This window comes from Nanorana parkeri, unplaced genomic scaffold (genome assembly GCF_000935625.1).
Source record: "Nanorana parkeri isolate BGI_ZX_2015 unplaced genomic scaffold, ASM93562v1 scaffold209, whole genome shotgun sequence".
Taxonomy (NCBI): Eukaryota; Metazoa; Chordata; class Amphibia; order Anura; family Dicroglossidae; genus Nanorana; species Nanorana parkeri.
In genome coordinates this window covers 1,211,400-1,230,016 of record NW_017306477.1, presented here as the reverse complement: position 1 = coordinate 1,230,016, position 18,617 = coordinate 1,211,400, and the positions used below count along the sequence as shown (strand labels likewise).

The 18,617-nt window shown below is 41.5% G+C and overlaps 1 protein-coding gene across 1 annotated transcript in view; it reads left to right on the top strand.

Annotated features, from left to right (window-relative positions):
* Positions 1–18,617, top strand: part of TNRC6C (trinucleotide repeat containing 6C) — a 107,371-nt gene that overhangs the window by 22,352 nt on the left and 66,402 nt on the right. The window contains exons 2-3 of the mRNA XM_018555694.1: positions 477–576; positions 919–940. Of these exons, the coding sequence (XP_018411196.1) occupies positions 514–576; positions 919–940 (85 nt within the window). The 5' untranslated portion in view covers positions 477–513. The remainder of the gene's footprint in view (positions 1–476; positions 577–918; positions 941–18,617) is intronic.

Genomic DNA, 18,617 nt, shown 5'->3' with positions numbered 1-18,617 from the left:
ATTTAAATGTTGCCGATCTCCTATAGTCTCTTTGCAGCTACGTCATGCCTGCATGCACTCCAATGATGGCTGCATGGCATTTTTATTTTTCTGGGTGAGTTTTCTAATGACAACAGTGTACCATGCCTGTGTAATATGTGTTGAAATGGACAATTGTAGTCTCTATTGGAAGTCCATGTAACAGGGTGACAATGCAGGGGCACAACTGAGACAGGGACAAAGTGTTGTCACCCTATAATCGGATGTGCCTGCATAAGGCAGAATCGCCTTTTAGCAAAAGCTGGGGATTTAGAAAGTCTTTAAAATTAAATGTTAAAGCTGATATGAGATTTATTGATTGAGTTTACATATACTTTTGGAATTGTTAACAACGATAATAAGATACAAGAGGGACTTGTTATCAAGAAGACAGTGTTGTGGTGGTGTGGGTTTATGGAAGCTATTAGGAGTTCTTTATCTTTGCTTTGTTTCTTTAGGGACATCGAGCCAGAGTCTCAAAAAGAGGAACATTTGATGGAAGAAAAGAAAAAGAAAAAGCAAGAAGAAAAGAAGAAGAAGGAAAGTACTCAGAAAAAGGTCAGTGCTCACTGCTGTTTTATTTTTCTTCTGTTTGGCTAGATTTTCTGCTCATTAAAACACAAGCTTAGACCTTTGTAAATGGATTAATTCCCACAAAGATCTTCAACATGCATGGGAAAACTTTGGAACAAAATGTGCTTTTTCAGATACCTCAAACTTCTGAAGTTTCAGAACACAAAGTGGAAAGTGGACAATTGGTTGTAAAGTGGCCATTTTGTGCACTTTCCACTTGAAGTTCAGTAGGAGACATTTCTTTTCTTTTTTTTTTTAATTGTATTTATTTCTTTAATTGTAGTATTTTCACATTTTAATCACTTTTTTTCTTTTTTTGTGTTGCAGGCTGCTGAACAAAAAAACAAAGGTTAGTGAGAATCTGCCTTTTACAACATGCATTTCAGAGCTTTGTGAGTTCCCTAGCTGCTGGCTGCCAATCTTGCTGCCTGCTTGTGTCCGACCAGGGTCCCTGTTCTCATTGAAATTCAGGGCCTGTAGACAGTCGGTGATGCTGCCTGCAGCCTTCATGCTTGTACGGATGCCATTTACTTTTGAACAGGACATCCATCTTCCTTCACGTTTCGTTCACACAGAGCTCGCAGTGTAACTAGACAAAAGTGTTCTTTTGCTTGCGCTTTATATTGACATAGGAAAGAAATGTTCTAGCCAAGGACTAAATGTCTGATTTGATTTTTATGTTATTTTTATTTTTTTGTTAAAGTTCATTGTATGTAATATTATGGAGAAGATATTGACTAAAATCAAGCCAGATCAGTGTGTGGTTTTAGTATTTAACATGTAACTATTTCTTGGTCCTATACACTTCAATTAAATAAGCTGATAGTAATGTCCAGAATTTAGTCCTAATATACAGGTATTTGCATTTTTTTTCTTTTTTGTGTTCATTGGGGGTCACTGTAATTCAAAGACTGTTGGGTGATATCGCAGTCTACAAAAGGGTTTGCACACTAGCAAACAAACATTGTGGCCAACCCAGTATAACACCTTCTGCTTCTAGCGTGCCTCAGTTTTTTTTTTTTGCTCCAGGAGCACACTAAAAATTATTTAACATTTTTTTTTTCTGACTAATCAGGAAGCTGGGAGGCAGGTCATGACGTGCCGCCTGGCTTTCTGATTGGTCAAGAAGCCACGCTGCCTAGCAACAAGTGAAGCCGACTTCCAAGCCAATCAGGAAGCAGGGCGGCGGGTCATGACTCCCTCGCGGCGATCAGTTTCTTCCAACAACATTAACTTCGCAGCTACAGCGTCCTTTACAAAGACTTTATCCATCCTTGTCATTTTAATGGCCTCTGTAAAGGGGAGCCTGCTTCTCGTTCCACCATTTCTCAGTGCCTCAGACAGATCATCACCCAAGCTTGCAGTCTTAAAGTGACATTACCTCAGGAGTTAAATCTTAAAAATGCATTCAAGCACCTCAGCTATGTTTAAAAATGCATCTTATTTGTGTATCACTCAACTGTAGATCCTCAAATCATCTCTGAATTGGTGCTGACACTAACCTTCCTCCAAGCTCACTCCTGTGATGGACTTTAATCATGTTTACTGTGCTAATTTGTATTTGTATTGGGATTGTAGTCTATCACAGAAGAGAGCTTGGAGTGGTTACTACTTTACAACACACACAGGGACCATGGGGAACAAAAGTAGCCACCCTCCTGAAGGAAGGACAGTGTCAGCACCAATTCAGAGATGATTTGATGATCTACAGCTAAGATACATTTTATAATTGTATGTATTATATTAGAAAATTGTATTGTTTTTATGGATTTAAAAATCTCCAAGCTGTTATAATAAAATAAACAAACTTTTATTTAAAATAACACACCAAAATTGGACAAAAAATATATTTTATATATAAAAGCCCGGTCATCAGTTTAGAGTTAGGCATTACCTGCAAATTAGCGCTCTCTATTGACACCTGACGTGTAGCACAATTGTCGTTTTCGTACGTAGGTGCATCTGACGTGTGATTCCTTTTAGTATGCGTGCATTCGTGGGGTCGGCAGACTTGCAATTAAAAATACCCCCAAATTTTATTTTTTTCCTCACAAGCCCCCTATGTGATAGCACATTAAAGGTGACAGCTTCTCTTTAAGGTGACATTAGGGGTCTATTAGACCCCTAGGGGTTGATTTACTAACCTTATAAACACACCACAAACATGTATACACCTCTGTAGTGTGTTCCCTCCCAGCATGATCTATGGGTGGAATCCAAACACCTTTGTAGTGTGTACACACCCAGCAGGTGTGTTGTGCAAAGCCAAGCATGAATTGCAAGGTAATGTTGTGTAAATTAGCTCTATGTTGTGTTGCTTGCGTTGATGAATGCAGGAATGTAAATGCATGAGCTAACCATTTTTGTCTAAACTGTGAAGCAGCATTATATATGCATCATGTGCATGATTTTTCCATATTTGGCATTAGTGGAAATATGCTTTTAGAGACTTTTTGGTTGATAAATACGTTTTGCTGTGTGAAAATCATACGCACCTGGTGCGTGTGTGTGTTTAGGTTAGTAAATCACCCCCCTAGTGTCACCTGTCACCTTTCCACTTTCATAGTTTTAGCTGGGAAATGACAGCTTCCTGCTGAATGTGAGCACAGCAGGCAGTATCTTGGAGCAATAGCCAGCCTGCTGTTGGCTATTTCAAATTGCAATAGCCAAAAGCAGGCTGGCTTTTTCACCCATCCACTACTTGCTGTCAATCAGCAGAGGAAGACCTCAAGGAGAACTTTCTTTTTTCAGATCCCTCCTCTGCAGCTATCTGTGTCCCATTCCAACCCCGCTGCCGTGGAGAGGCAGCAGCAATGGAAGGGGACACAAATCACAGCATGCAGCACTCCCAGAGGAGGGGAGATTGGAGCAGCGGGGGGGAGGTTTGGAACTGGACACCGACTGCAGTGGTCTGTGTCCCCTCCCGTCCCAGCTGGGAGCAGCGAGAATTGAAGGGACACAGAGACCAAGTAACGCGTAAAAATTAACTAATCAATAATGAGAATCTTTGACAACGATTCTCATCGATTAGTTGCTGCAGCCCTAATACACATATACACCGAGTGGCCAGATTATTATGACCGTCTGACGTTTGTAGGCAAATTAGCTATAATTTTGCGCTGAAGTTGCTAGAGGGCCAGACTATTATAAATAGGGAAGCAGGTTGTTTACCACGACAGTAGAAGTGATTTGTTTCTGAAGATATGGGTAAACAACGCAATTTAACAGCCTTTGAACGTGGGATGATTGTTGGCGCTCAAGCCATGGAGCGAGTATCAGCAAAACAGCAGAATTCGTTAAAGAGCAGATGTTGTTCAAGTGTTTAAAGACTGGACTGTCAGCCGAAAATCTGGGTCTGAACGTGCGAATTGTGGCCGTCAGCGACTAGTCAAGGTTATGGCAGAACGGAGAGTGGCAAGACTGGTACAAGACAACAGAAGGGCAACAGTGCATCAAATGACTGCAGATCTTAATCAGGGATCCTCTCAAATGATCTCTGAACGCACTGTTCACCGTACACTGCATCGTATGGGATATGGAAGCCGAAGGCCTGTTCGAACACCTTTGCTATCTGCAGTTAACAAGATAAAACGTCTCCAATTCGCACAGGAACACAAGGATTGGACAGTCGAGCATTGGAAAAAAGTCATGTGGTCCGATGAATCACGTTTTCAGTTGCATCATGCAGATAACAGAGTGAGAATTTGGTGGGAACAGCATGAAAGCATGCACCCCACATGCATGAGTACAACCCTTCAAACTGGTGGGGGCAGTTTTATGGTTTGGGGCATGTTTTCCTGGCATGATTTGGGCCCTTTAATTCGTGTGGAACAACGTCTGAATAGCACAGCATACCAAAGTATTGTTGCTGATCAAGTTCATCCTATCATGTTGATGGCGTATCCCAATGGAGATGGCTTCTTCCAACAAGACAATGCGCCATGCCACAGTGCTCGTATTGTGCAGGAGTGGATTCAAGAACATGAGGTGGACTTTACCTTGCTTAGGTGGCACCCACAATCACCAGATCTCAATCCAATGGAGCATTTGTGGGACAAAGTTGAAAGAGCCATCAGGCAGCTGGTTCCTCAACCATCAAATCTCACAGAACTGGACAGTGCTATTCATCAGACATGGTGTCAGATTCTTCGCAACACCTTCCAACATCTCGCTGAGTCAATGCCAAGAAGAATCGCCGCAGTATTGAAGGCAAAAGGTGGCCCAACGAAGTACTGATGGGGTGGTCATAATAATTTGGCCACTCAGTGTATATAGACACACACACGCTGTATATGGCTTCATAACTCTAAGAGCCACACATCCCCTAATGAATGGTTATTTGGTTTAGAAAAAAATTACAGTTGCCCTTAATACTGCAGTATAGGGAAATGCATCAGAAGCTTGATGTGAACCTGTGAGGACAGAAATATGGGAGCTGCTTTGTTGATTTGTTTTAGCAGTGCGGGCTTTGAGGATGTTATTCATTTTTCCAGCATCACCACTTGGCAAACTACAGATGTGGACAAGCATGAAGCGTAATGTAGTATAAAAGGTTTGCTCTCCAACTCTGCGTACTTTGTTTTAGGTCAGTGACATTATCTAGTAACGTTGGGATGACGAGCATGGTACTTTTACAATGAATTCAGCAATGACCGCTCTCCTTGTTTCTGCACTCACAAGTTCATGTTAAATGGAAATTGCTATTTTTTTAAAATGTAGGTTTTAAATGATTTAATTTTTTTAATGATTTATATACAGGGTAAATAATGAATGCAAGGTGCACCCTTGACACAGAATTCACAGTGCATTACACGTTTTCTAAATAGAGAGCCCAACAGACTTTTTACTTTCTCTCAGTGAAACTTCCTACAGAGCCATCTTAGACATGCAGGCCGGACAAATTTAAATTTATCTATTTTTCTAAAATTTGAAAAAAAAATCAACTTTTTTTAAATTTCACTTCACTTATTTTCTACTCTGCTCGGTACCTTGCTCGGCGGCATTCCGCTATTCACTTACTGCCGTTTGGCCCCTATGAGACTAGGGGCAAATTACAGCGAGTGAGCTACCGGAGCTTTGGCTCAGCTAATCCAGAGTATGTTCGGCTGACCAAAGGCAGCCGATGTATGGCTGAAATCAGTTGTACAAGCCAGAAGTGAATAGCCGAACAGCGTTGGCAAGTAAACTGCTAATATGATGTCTCTAGCAGTCAGTTATATGTTGATGGAGTCAAAGGAACACAGTAGTTGTTTGTGGCGGGTGATAGTCATAATTTATCCAATCTGAACCAGGAAGAAAGAAGGCTTGGCTCCCATAATGCAGGAGCAGCTTCTTGTGTCCTTCTGAGTTATATTTACTTTCTTGTTATTGCACAGAAAGCAGGTAAAGGTAATTATTGGTTTTGTTTGATGGTTTCAGCAGCTTGGTAGTTGAAAGAAAACACCTACTGAGAGAATATGGAGATTATGCTTGCTGCCCTTATGAAAATTCTGGTTCCAAGCTGTCATGCTGATCCGTAAAAATGCTGGTTCTAAGCCATCATGCTGATCCAGCGGGTTTAATATTTTGAGTCAGTAACTGTAATAAAATAAGACCTGAAGTTCTGATGATTTAATCTGCTTGGTTCTCCATAAGTCCTCCATAAAAGATTTCTACTGTATAATGGAAAAAGTATTTGATGGTTTGGTTTCTTCCTTTGTTAGAGAATTTCTATGTGGCTACTTCTGTGTTCAGAGTTTTTTTTAATGATCCCAAACAAAAACTTTTTTTTTCTTTTTAAAGATGGTTTACAATTGAAACTCGGCGGGTGTACACATGTTCTTGACCTATTTAGTATTTCTCCTGTTTGACTGGAAAGCAACATTTCAGGCTTCTTTGTAGAGTCGCCTCCTGGAGAAACCTGGATAACCTAGATAAACTAGAGTTTATCTAAAGGCAAAGAAAGGGAAAATCTATAGTTTTGAGTCACCAGAGCAGTGATAGAGGGGAAATCATGCAGTGGGGGGCACATATTCACGTAACAAATGACCAAGAGAGAATTTCCATCACATCTCTTCTTGCTTACTGCTGTATCTGTAGAACTGGGAATGGAAATACTCAAATGGGATACAGATTTAAAAAACAAAACCTTTTTATGGGGTTTTATGATTTCCCTTCTCTACCCAGAATAAAAATAAGTTGTTTATGGTTTTAGATATACTTTAATAGTTCTGCTATAGGCAAGAATGACGACTCCGCTGCTTTCACACTACAGTGTGAGAGGGAGCCAAGTCTACAAAATGCAAATCTTTCCTAATATTGTATGGTAAGCCTTTTCCTCTTTTTCTTTTTTTATGAAAAATACAAATACTAAAATACCTTTCAGAATTATTAGACATTGGGATCAATTCACAAAGCTTTTTTTTTTCCTGATTTTCATTCCTTATTTAATAGATCTCACACAATATTTAAGCTTGTGCAATTCACCAAATGATTTTAAAGGAGAACTATGAATCACTCATCCTCCTAGTTTAAGCCAACGTGTGACAATGAACATTCACACGTCGGCTCAATAGATCGGGAAGTGAGCGAACACATACCATCGCTCGTTCACTATTCGATCATCTCCCTGCACAGAGCGTTGGCGGTCAGTCAAGGCTCCCCACAGGGTTTCCCCTCCTCCCCGCTCTGATCCTCCAGCGCTGACTGGAGGAGTGGAGGGGGGCGGGTACAGCTGACTCTGCCTCTAGATAGGCGGAGCCAGCTGTCACTCACGCAGCTGGGTGGATCTCAACAGTAACGTCGGAATCCGTCCCGACAACGGTCTCAGTATATTGCGAGCTGTAGCTCACGATATACCGAGCTTTGGGTCACGGGAGAAGGTTATTAGTTGTTCTCCTGTCACCCTTCAGAAAACTGTGGGGAAAAACACTGACCCTATAGTTCTCTTTTAAGGCTTGGAAAATCCACAAATGAACCTCTCTCTTCTCTGAAGTGATATTTTATCATGAAGCTCGTTTGTTTAACATTTCAATCCTTATTTTAACAAGCCTAATCGTTACATATGTACAGGAATGCAATTCACAAAGATTTTTTGGCCATTTATCGAGCTTTGGAAAAACGTTACAATAGCAGCTCCTTCCGAGTGTCGTTATGACCGTTTTCGGGCTGAATTTTCTGGAGATTTGTTAGGTGAATTCATAACTTCTGATAGTGAAACCTCTTTTTCGCAGTTTTTGGAAGATGGAACCGTTTTCCTGTGTTTTTATTATATAAATAGATAATTTTATTATATTTTTTATTCTTTTGTAGTGGAGTTGTGTTTCGTAAAACATGTAAACATCAACAGTTTTAATAAAGTTGTTAACATACAGCAGTGCAGTCTTTTGAAAATACGTCATTTGTAGGCACTGTTCTCCTCCCCTTATGTTCCCAGAATGCATCAGCCAAACGTATTTAACACCTTAAACGTTAATTCTACGATTCAAGGCGTAAGAGTAACGATTTATTTTCTAAAATTACGTTGAACATGTAAAAATAACAACTCCCTAACACTTCACTCGGAAGCCTTGAGCATGCTAAATAACGATTGGGTCTTTCGTGAATATCATGTTTCCAAACAAAAAATAAGGGGGGGTAAAGTAACAACTGGAGAGAGCAAATAACGTTTCTCTTTGTGAATTGACCCCATTGTACAACTGTAAGGATAACAGTAAAGGTGAGCGGTGAGTGCATTTAAGTGCTTTTTAATGTCTTAGTCAGCTAGCTTGTGGTTTGACCTTATTGGTGTACCTGAAAATAATACAGCAGGAAGTGCAAATCGAGAAAGACAAAACAAATCACGAGCTTCAGGATAAAATATCACTTCCGAGAAGAGAGATGTTAATTGGGGTATTTTCCAAGCGTTAGATCGTTTGGTGAATTGCACAAGCTTAAATATTGTGCGATATCTATTAAATAAGGAGCCAAATCAGGAAAAAAAAAAGCTTAGTAAAATGGCCCCAAAGAATATTTATTTAAAGCGAGCCCTCTTAGTGGTTCTCGAAGTTCAAACATCCATGCCAGAAAAGGCATGTTTATTGACTTTACCATGATAAAACACCTTAATATTGATCAGAGAATTAGACTAAAATGACTAGCATGTCTTAAAGTGTATCGAAACCCAAGAACAAAAACTTACTGGATTGCATCTTGCCAGCACTTAAATTATTTTCTTCTTTTATTTTCTTCAGGCTTTTTCCTTTTTTCACTTGGTTATACTGCCAGTAACACACTTTCTGTCATACATTGGCACTGCTCACTCACTGTGTTGCATCCTATGGAGGCCTGGTATTGTCACCCTAGGACAGGAATTTTAGTAGATTGGGGTGGGTGTCGGGGGGTAGTTCATTGAGCGAACTGGCAACAATGCTAACTGATAAGTCAGCAGAGGCAGAATGCAAAAAATTTCAGTTCACAAGATTTCTGGCATTGCAAGAACAGGCAATTCTTTCTCACTCATGAAGAGACACGAAATTTAGTTATTCTGCAACCGTATGGTTATACTGTCGCTTAAGGGGGAGTTGGACACTGGCAAGCAAAAAAGCTGGTGACCAGCTAGGTATATCCCCTCACACTCCCATCATGTTTCAGCTTTTTGCTAGTGTCCAAAGAGGAAGGATGTTCGCTCTCCTTGAGAACTGTTTATTTATTTTTTTTTTCTTAGTCATTTTTTTTCCCCTCAAAATCTTTGTTTGACTTCAAATCAAGACTCCATGTACATGCTGCTAAGTTGGGCTCTTTTTATAATGCTACCCAGATCAGTGTATCCTTGGCATTGGAATCTGTTAATCTGCGCTTGTGGATAATTTATTAATATTATGGGAAATAAATCCTTGGCATTGGCCTTGGAGGCCTTACCCAAACCCTGCTGGATTTTGGGGCCTGTCTGGAACAGGCATCTGTTTTTTGGTGCTTTACAGACCCTCGTGTACTGTAAGTTAGCCGCAGAACACTCTCCTGGTCCTGACCTGTGGCATAGTCTCTGGTGTGACTTGTGAGCATGCCTATGGATGGGACCGATGATAGTCTGGAATGTGAACTTTGGGCACTGGGCCTACAGCACAAAAATTTGTAGCCTTTCCATATGGTCTGTCTACCACACCCTAAGGTATTGGCACCCATCGTGCTTTAGTATGCTCCCAGGGAACTCCTTCTGTAGGATACTTGGGCAATTGCCTATTGAGGGAACAGTTGGCTTAAACTCTGTCCCAAGTTGTGATACAGACAGTTAACACCATTTTAAAAAAAAGGTTCGGTTGGATACTGAAACTTCAGGAATTGGAGCTGGACTGACACATTGCTTAGAGTATCTGGGTCTCCTCCTAGACGCTGCTCAGGCCAGAGTCTCTCAGCCCCAGGAAAAACATTACGCTGTCCACTCCCACACTTGGATTCTACAGTCCAGGAACCATCCAACTCTGCATGGAAGTTCTGAGCTTGAAGGCAGCTTCCTTGTATGTTGTCTTATTTGCTTAGTTCCACTCCAGACCCGTGCAGCACAACAATCTGTCATTGTGGGACAAATCAGTTCAGTCAATTTGCCTAACACGGTGAACAAATTTTTTTCTCACCTGGTGGCTCATTAATTTATCTCTGCAGTTGGGAAAATCCTTCCTCCTACAGTCTTTGAAGAGCCTAACAATGAATGTCAGCGTGCAGGGCTGGAGAAGAGTCCTGGGCACCTTGTTGGTGTAGGGGACTTGGTTGTCATGGGAGTCTCATCTCCAAATCAACATTCTAGAGCTCTATGTAATTTGGTTGACACACAATGCTGGGCACCCTGGCTCAAAGGTCATCTGACCAGGATTCAGTCAGACAATGTCAAAGCAGTGGTGTACATATGCCATCAGGGAGGAACTAGAAGTATTGCTGTGCCAAAGGAGGCTGAAAGGATTCTAAACTGGGCAGAGCTGCATGTTCAAGCGCCTTGTCTGGCCTTTACATTCCAGCTGTGAACATTTGGCAGGCAGATTACCTCAGATGGCAGTGCCCAGGATCTGTGTTTACAGGTGGGGGACCCTGGACATGGGCCCTCGTGCCTCCGGGTTCAGCAACAAACTGGGACAGGTTTTTCTCGAGATGTAGTTGTCCTAAAATATGTGCAGTATAACACTATAACTGACAGTCTTAATCACACATATTGGCAACATGTAAGCCTACGTATTGCTTTTCAGCTACTACTCCATTTGCAGTATAACAATACATCCACAGTGGTTTGATTTTGTGGGAAAAAATCACTTCAACTAATAGTGGAAAGATAGTGCTGGACCTGCAAGGTTTATCCTATTGGTGTGGCTGGCCAATTCTGATGGGAAAGAGTCGGTATAGGTGATCAGACTACCGGACAAGCAGCTTCTACACTCCAGAGAATCTACACTGTCTCCCTGGTTTGTAGTGTTAAATTGCAGGATTGTGAATTGAAGCGCCACACTCCATTTATTAGTTCAAGTACATCTTTATTCAATGTGGGGTTGAGGGGACAGTGTAGAAATAGCCTTTCTTTAGTGTCCCCTCAACTCTAAATTGAATAAAGATGTATCTGAACTTATAAATGGAGTGTGGGGCTTCAATTCACAATCCTGCAATTCAACTAAAAGGAATGTCATGGAAGATGTTACGTATGTCATATACCCACCTAGCATCACAAGCACTCAGTATTGCAGATAGTGTCCAACATGTCGTAAATGTCTGTGTAACTGATTACCAGACTTGCTCTGGGGAGAAGGAAGTAACACATGCTGTACCTGTTCTTTGACTGGTCCATGGAGAAGTTCATGGTGATGCAAGTTGATGTTGCAGTTAATAGGGATCATAGGCATATCTCTCGCTGTATGATACGTTGTGGAAGATCTAGACGTTACCTGGACTAAGACGTTTCACAAAAACAACAGAGGCAGTTCAGTTCTTCTGTGGCCTTCTCCGCTGAGCTTTCTATGAACAGCCTAAAAGATAATCAGTTCTCTTGATCCTCTGCCATCAAATTTATGGGAATTGGAAGAAGCTGGCCCAAATACGTAGTCATATTTTCCAATGAAACATAACCAGAGCCTTGCAGTTTGAGCTCTTACCAAGATAAACTTGTATGCTCTTTATCCAAACGGTTCTAATTTGCTTTTTCACATGTATTTGTGGGATACTAGAACTTCCATCTCATGTTTAATTGAGAAATTGGTGCATCTTGGGTTGTTGAAAGTATCAAATACTGGGCCAGATCACAGAAGATGTTTGAAAGCACTGCCTGAGTAGCTCATTACAACCAATCTGATTCTTCTTTTCTATGTTTTAGGATTTACATTTACAGGTGAATTATAAATATTTTCTATTTTTTAAGACGTAGTGAGGCATGAGTGTTTTTGTTTAAGCCAATGGAATGCTAGGTACTTACAGAAGGAAATGGTTGTTTAGCCTTGAAAAATGCTGATTTTTTTAGGCATTTACAGGCTTCTATTGAAGTCTAATAGGAACAAAAATACCCCTTTCAGAAAGCAGCACATGTACCTTTTTTTTTTTTTTTTTTAACTTCAGGCATCATATATGCTCATTTGTGAACATGCACAATTTAAAGAATGGGATTTTGGTTGTTGAGCTTTTTAGAGCTTTAAGCTTCAAGCTTAAAGTAACACTAAACTCAGGAGTTGAATTCTAAAAATACATTCAAGTACCTTAACTATTAACATAAATGTATCTTATTTGTGTATCACTCAGCTGTAGATCCTCAAATCATCTCTCAATCGGTGCTGACACTGTCCTTCCTTCTGGAGGGTGACTACTTTTGTTCCCCATGGTCACTGTGTGTGTTATAAAGTAGTCACCGCTCCAAGCTCACTCCTGTTATGGACTACAATCTCACGTTTAGTTTAGTAATTTGTATTGAGATTGTAGTCCATTATGGGTGTGAGCTTGCAGTGGTGACTACTTTACAACACACACAGGGATCATGGGGAACAAAAGTAGTCACCCTCCAGAAGGAAGGACAGTGTCCGCACTAGGGCTGCAACCAACTAATCAATTAATCGTTAATAGAATAGTTGTTGGTTGGATCCCCTAGCTCTCTCATCCATGCTGGGAGGAGGGCACAGCAAGCAGTGGGCGGGTGCAATAGCCAGCCTGCTATTGCGGTTTGAAATGGCCAATAGCAGGCTGGCTATTGCACCAGCCCACTACCTGCTGTTTTAACATTCAGCTGCTGTCTGCAGAATCTTGCCACTGTCGGCTGTCATTCCCTGGCTGAAGCTGTTCAAGCGCCATGTGCTTACAATACAATTATTATTTAAAACATTATAATGGGTGGTAAAGTAATTTTCGTCTTCAGCCTGACAAATTCTGCTGTGAGAACGTACGGTAAAAAAAATAATTATGCATGCAGTTTTATTCTGAAGTACACTTTGTTTATAACACCATTTGTGTATTTTATTTTAAATTAAGGATGGCATTTATTTCTTTTTTATCCGATTTAATCGAAAAAATAGTCGGCCAACTAATCGATTTATGAAATAATTTGTTACAGCCCTAGTCAGCACCAGTTCAGAGATGATTTGAGGATCCACAGCCGAGTGATACACAAATAGGATACATTATTGTTCGTAGTTAAGGTACTTGAATGCATTTTTAAGATTAAACTCCTGGGTGTAGTGTCCCTTTAAATCAGGGCTCAAGGACATGAAAATAAGATTCTGATTGCAGAATGAAACACAGACAGTTCTACTACGAGCCGTATTCGAGTCCTAAGACCCAGTGCCATGTGCAGGTCATATCGGGTTATATAAGAGAAGAGGAGGAATAGTCAACAACGTTAATAACATTTTAATTTCTATTAATCGTGTTCCTAATGAAGTCTGATTTACTAGGAATAGATTTTAGCCTAATGCAATTTCTAGATGTCAGTCAGTAAGCCGACGGCAGAGGGAAATTACCCTTGTGCAGTCATTTCTCATTGGTGACACGCAATAAGTTCATTTAGCTTTTCTCCTGTGGAAAGATTTGCGAGTGTTGGCTCAGCGGTTGCCATAGAGACAGTCTGACGAACAAGTGCTGTCATGCAAGCCTACAAATGCTGAAGCACTGCAGAGGGTTCGAAAGGCTGTCACTTGGCAAACACTGACAGATGGGTCTTGTTTGTCTGATGTCTATATCTTTTGCTGGCTATTGCGATCTGAAAACGGTTTCATTTTGATCCTGTATATATGTGTGTTAGTTGGCAGAAGGTCCTTACATTGACAGCAGGGTCCAAAAACCTTCCTCCTTTGTGAGATTGCCTGTGAATCAGACAGGACGATTCCTCTGTGCGGACCAATTTATTTCTTCAGCTAGGAAAACTTCGCTTCTGTAACGGTTTTGTCTCCTTATTGGCTCAACATTCAGACTGGAGAAGTGGTAGGCACAGTAAAAAGCCAATCCCAATTTATTTACATGAGCATGTTCAAGTACACAGTGTACTGTTGTATATTGTGCTGCTGTATTACAGCAGTATGTTCATGGTCACTAGTAAACGGTATTACCGTATTTTGCGGTCTATAAGACGCTCCGGACGATAGGACGCATGGCTTCTGCGACAGAAATTCTGTCACAGAAGCTGCAATTAGTGACTGCTGAGACAGTTGGCGCTGTCTCAGTAATCACACAGAGCAGACGAAGAACGACATTCTTCGTCTGCTCAATGGGCTCTATGGTGAGCTCCTATGGGGGACCGTGACGTGTCACTGTCCCCCAGAGGAACGGGGGACTCAGAAAACCACGGCGGGGGACGACACGATCGCCGATGCCGCTCGATTTAATACAAGGGATCTAATTAGATCCCTTGTATTAAACGAACAGCGGCTCCCACTGTACATTCAGCTCTGCTAGTCAGGAGAAGGGCTGAATGTACAAAAAGAAACTACTCGCCCTGCGCCCGAAACTGCATGTCCCGGGCGTCGGGCGATAGGTATTCGCTCCATAAGACCCAGGCACATTTTCCCCCTCCTTTTGGGGAAAAGAAAGTGCGTCTTGTGGAGCGAAAAATACGGTATGTGTTTAGCTTTGTAAACTTCAATTATAATCTGAAATTAAATTAAAGAGAATCTTTTTAACAGGAAAAAAACGAAAGCACTCACAATAAAGTGGTTGAATAAATATGCACACCCTTAGGACTTGTTCACATCAAACACAGTGCGTTCCGCCCTGATTCTTGCCGGAACGCACTGGATCTCATTGCGGCCGGCTCACTTTGTTGTAGGTCGAGAGGGAGCGTGGCGGTGCATTGAAGTGAATGGCACCACAGCCACGTCCTCTAGCCGCAATGCGGTTGGCCGCACGGGAACGCGTGGCACATCAATGCCTGCGGTCCGGTCAGAAAAAAAATTGATGCTCTAGCAGAGTGAGCAGTAAAAGAAGGTGGTTACAAATCCCACAGAGGGTGAGTATTAATAATAACCTGGCAAATTCACCAGGATTTAGTTGCTGGGGCGACAGCGAAACCCTTGGGAGGGCCATCACTAATCAAAAAAAGGGAAGGCATTGATATGCCTTGCATTCCCGCGCAGCTGATTGCATTGTGACCGGAGGGTGTGGCTACGGTGCCATTTAGTTCAATGAACTGCCATGCCCCACCACAAAGTGAGCGATCCAGTGCGTTCCGGCCAGAATCAGTCCGGAACGCACTGAAGATGGTGTGAATTAGCCCTAAAACTTGTTGAAGCACCTTTTGATCCTATGACCGCATTCAGTCTTTTGGGGGTAGGAGTCTATAAGCATGGCACATCTTGCCCTGGGAATATTTGCCGACTCTTCCTTGCAAAAGTGCTCCAGGTCTGTCAGATTGCTAGGGCATCTGCCCACCTAGACAATAACTAACCTCCTCCCTCAATTCAGTGATCTTCACTGTGTGGCCCTGGCCAGAGCGCACAGCCCCTTTGGTGAAAACCTGCTTTTCTTATTGTGCGCAGGTGCAGCGGTTTCATTCATTTCTATGGGTAGTCCAGAGTCTGCTGGACTGCTGCAGGCACCATAAGTATGGATTGCCTATAGAAATGAATGGAGCATCTGAGCATGTTCACTAAAAGAAGGTCTGCACAGCAGGCGAGTAGGTAGAAGGACATAAACCTTGTCCGATAACATTTGTTTAGCCCCTGGAAACCCTATTCTGTAAACTTTCTGTAAACTATTAATAAGCATTTATAAATGTTTGCTTATTCATTGTATAGAGAGCCAGTGTATAACAAGATATTTATAGATTTCTGTAGAATATAGTTGTGCAATATCCCTCCACTTGGCAGTAGATGCCATTGTTTGCATCAAAATGCATGAGCCTCTTCCAAGGACAAAAGAAACAATTTGCCACTCAAATCCCTCAAGTTAATATAATGTAGTAGAACACTGACTTGGAAAGGCAATAGGATAGTTGTCATGCTAACCACAACCTATAGATCTATAGAGTACATTAGCAGTATTGTGCTTCTTTTTTGGGGGTGTAAAAGCTCTAGTGCTATTGTAATTGATTTTGTTGGTGAATTTGTGGTGTCAATAAAAATGAAAAAGAAGAGAGAACTCACTTGTGGAGACACTATTCATGCCTTCCAGTAATAACATATGATCAGACTTTGGTTTTCCACAGGCTATAAATTGTCAGGACAGGAGATTTCTATTTCTGTCTTTTTTCTTTTTTTTCTTAAAATGAGCAACAAAAGGAATGGTTTGTAGTCCCACAGTCTAAGGAAAACAATGTATTTGCCCCTAGTCATAGAAAATCATTCATGCATTATTGATCTCCTTGACTGTCTGCATGTCTGGCTTGGCTAATGTAAAAGGTAATTGCAGAATTACTTCTCCGAAGACTTTTTTCCAAGGATTGAGCTGCACACTGCTTAGGTCTATAAATAATTTGTGGGAAGAGCTTTTTTTAATTTATTTTGGTTTTTCTAAAAGAATCTTAAAGAGCAGTACAGAGGTGCTCATATGTCCAGAGACCTGGTGTTAATGCAGCATGCAAGATTTTGACAAAGAGTTGACCAGTGCAGGAAGAGGCTTACGTGCCCTGGTGTTATGACTGGACTAAAGCTGGCCATACACCTATAGATTATCTGCAGATTTTCTATGGGCAGATAAAAAAAAAACCGCAACAGATTCCTCCAACGCCAGGAGTCTCAAACTCAATTCACTCGCGGGCCACCTGACCAATTTTTTTCTTCCATGGGTGCCGCTTGCCAAATTTCACACTTTAAAAAAAAAAAGTGTAACTATATCCAGTTTGGTACTACGGACACTAATTTACACACAATAAGGACCCGTTTGTATCTGTAGGTTTAGGTGCGATTAGGGATTGCTGTGTCAGAAACTTGCATTTTCCTGCAGCAGGAATAAGTAATTGGTGTTTACAAGCGGCAGCTGTCACCCATTCATTCAAGCTAATGATCAGATGGCAGCAGCTGCATGTAAACGCCTGCACACCGCATGTAATGATATGTGTTATTATTACATGCCGTTAGAAAACATTGATTGCTAACTGTAATCATATCACATACCATTACATGTGGTGTGCAGACGTTTACATGCTAATTCTGTCACCTGATCATTAACTTGAATGGGTGACAGCTGCTGATTGTAAACACCTGATTGGGCATTCCTGCTGCAGTAAAATGCAAGTTCCTGATGCAGGAATCCCTAATTGCACCTAATACCTTACTAATCAATCCTTTTGGCCAGCATTCACTGAAAGATATCAGAGCGCTGGCCAAAGGGATCCGAGTGCCGGCACAGAAGCAGCTATGTGGTAGCTGCTCCCGCAAGTCTGGTTCACAGTCCGTGACTGTGTACCTGACTTGTGAGATGGCTGCGGCCCACATAGTACCGGCTCGCGGGCCGCAATTGGGGCCAGTACTTTGAGACCACTGATCTACGCTAAACTGTGTGGATGGAGGAATCTCCCGCTGGGCCAAGCTTCAGTATCTTGCTAGTTGGCCCCGCTGGCTGTCAAAATACCTGAACAATGCCTGCATCCAATCAGATTGTTCAGGTATTTTGAGAGCCAGCGGGGCTGACTAGCAAGACACTAAAGCTTGGCCCAGTGGGAGATTCCTCCATTCACACAGTTTAGCGTAGATGAAGGAATCTGTTGCACTTTTTCCATCTGACCATAGAAAATCTGCAGATAATCTATAAGGTGTATGGCCAGCTTAAGTGGTGACTGTGAACAGAAAGCTGGCCATACACTGGTAGATTTTTGGACGACTGTTCATGTGAAAAATCTCATCAGAAAAGCCTATAATGCCATTGGAGACTTGACGAATGTTGTTCGAATTTTTGTTTGATTTTGGAAATGAGAAGAAAAGAAAAAACACATAGACTATTAAAAATGTATTGTTCAAGAGAAAATTTTCATCCTGCTTTTCGAATTATTTCGCCACTATGGTCAAAAATGTTTGTTGATTTGACCCCAATAACTATTAATCAAAAAATCATACCTCCCCAAAAACAATTTTTCTCTTTCGTTCATTGAAGGACACTGCGACGATTGCTAGTGCTTGACTACTGGGTTGTACCGCCACCTGCAGGAGTAGGACGCTAGGCAAAAAAACAAGGCAGCCTTCTGGGATTCCATTTTTTTTTTTTTTTGTCCTAAACCGGTTTATCGTTTAAAACGAGCCTTACATTGTCTGGAGCTTAATGCATCTTTTTTGTAAAACATACTCCCTTTTTTAATTAGTGATGGCCCTCCCAAGGGTCTCGCTGCCATCCCAGCAACTAAATCCTGGTAAATTTGCCAGGTTATTATTAATGCTTACCCTCTATGGGGGTTTGTAACCTTTCGCTTTCACTGCTCATTCTGCTAGAGAAGTTAGCACATCTTGGGCTTTTCCTCATCAGGCTTTCACCTGGCGGCCACCTAAACCTCGGTTCATACTTTTACTAAGTTTATGTCTGTGTCCCCTCTGATCCTCACTGCTCCAGCCGAAATCCCAAACTTTGAACATCCCACGGAGCGTCATTAAATCCATTATAACAAATTGGAAAGAATATGGCACCAGTACAAA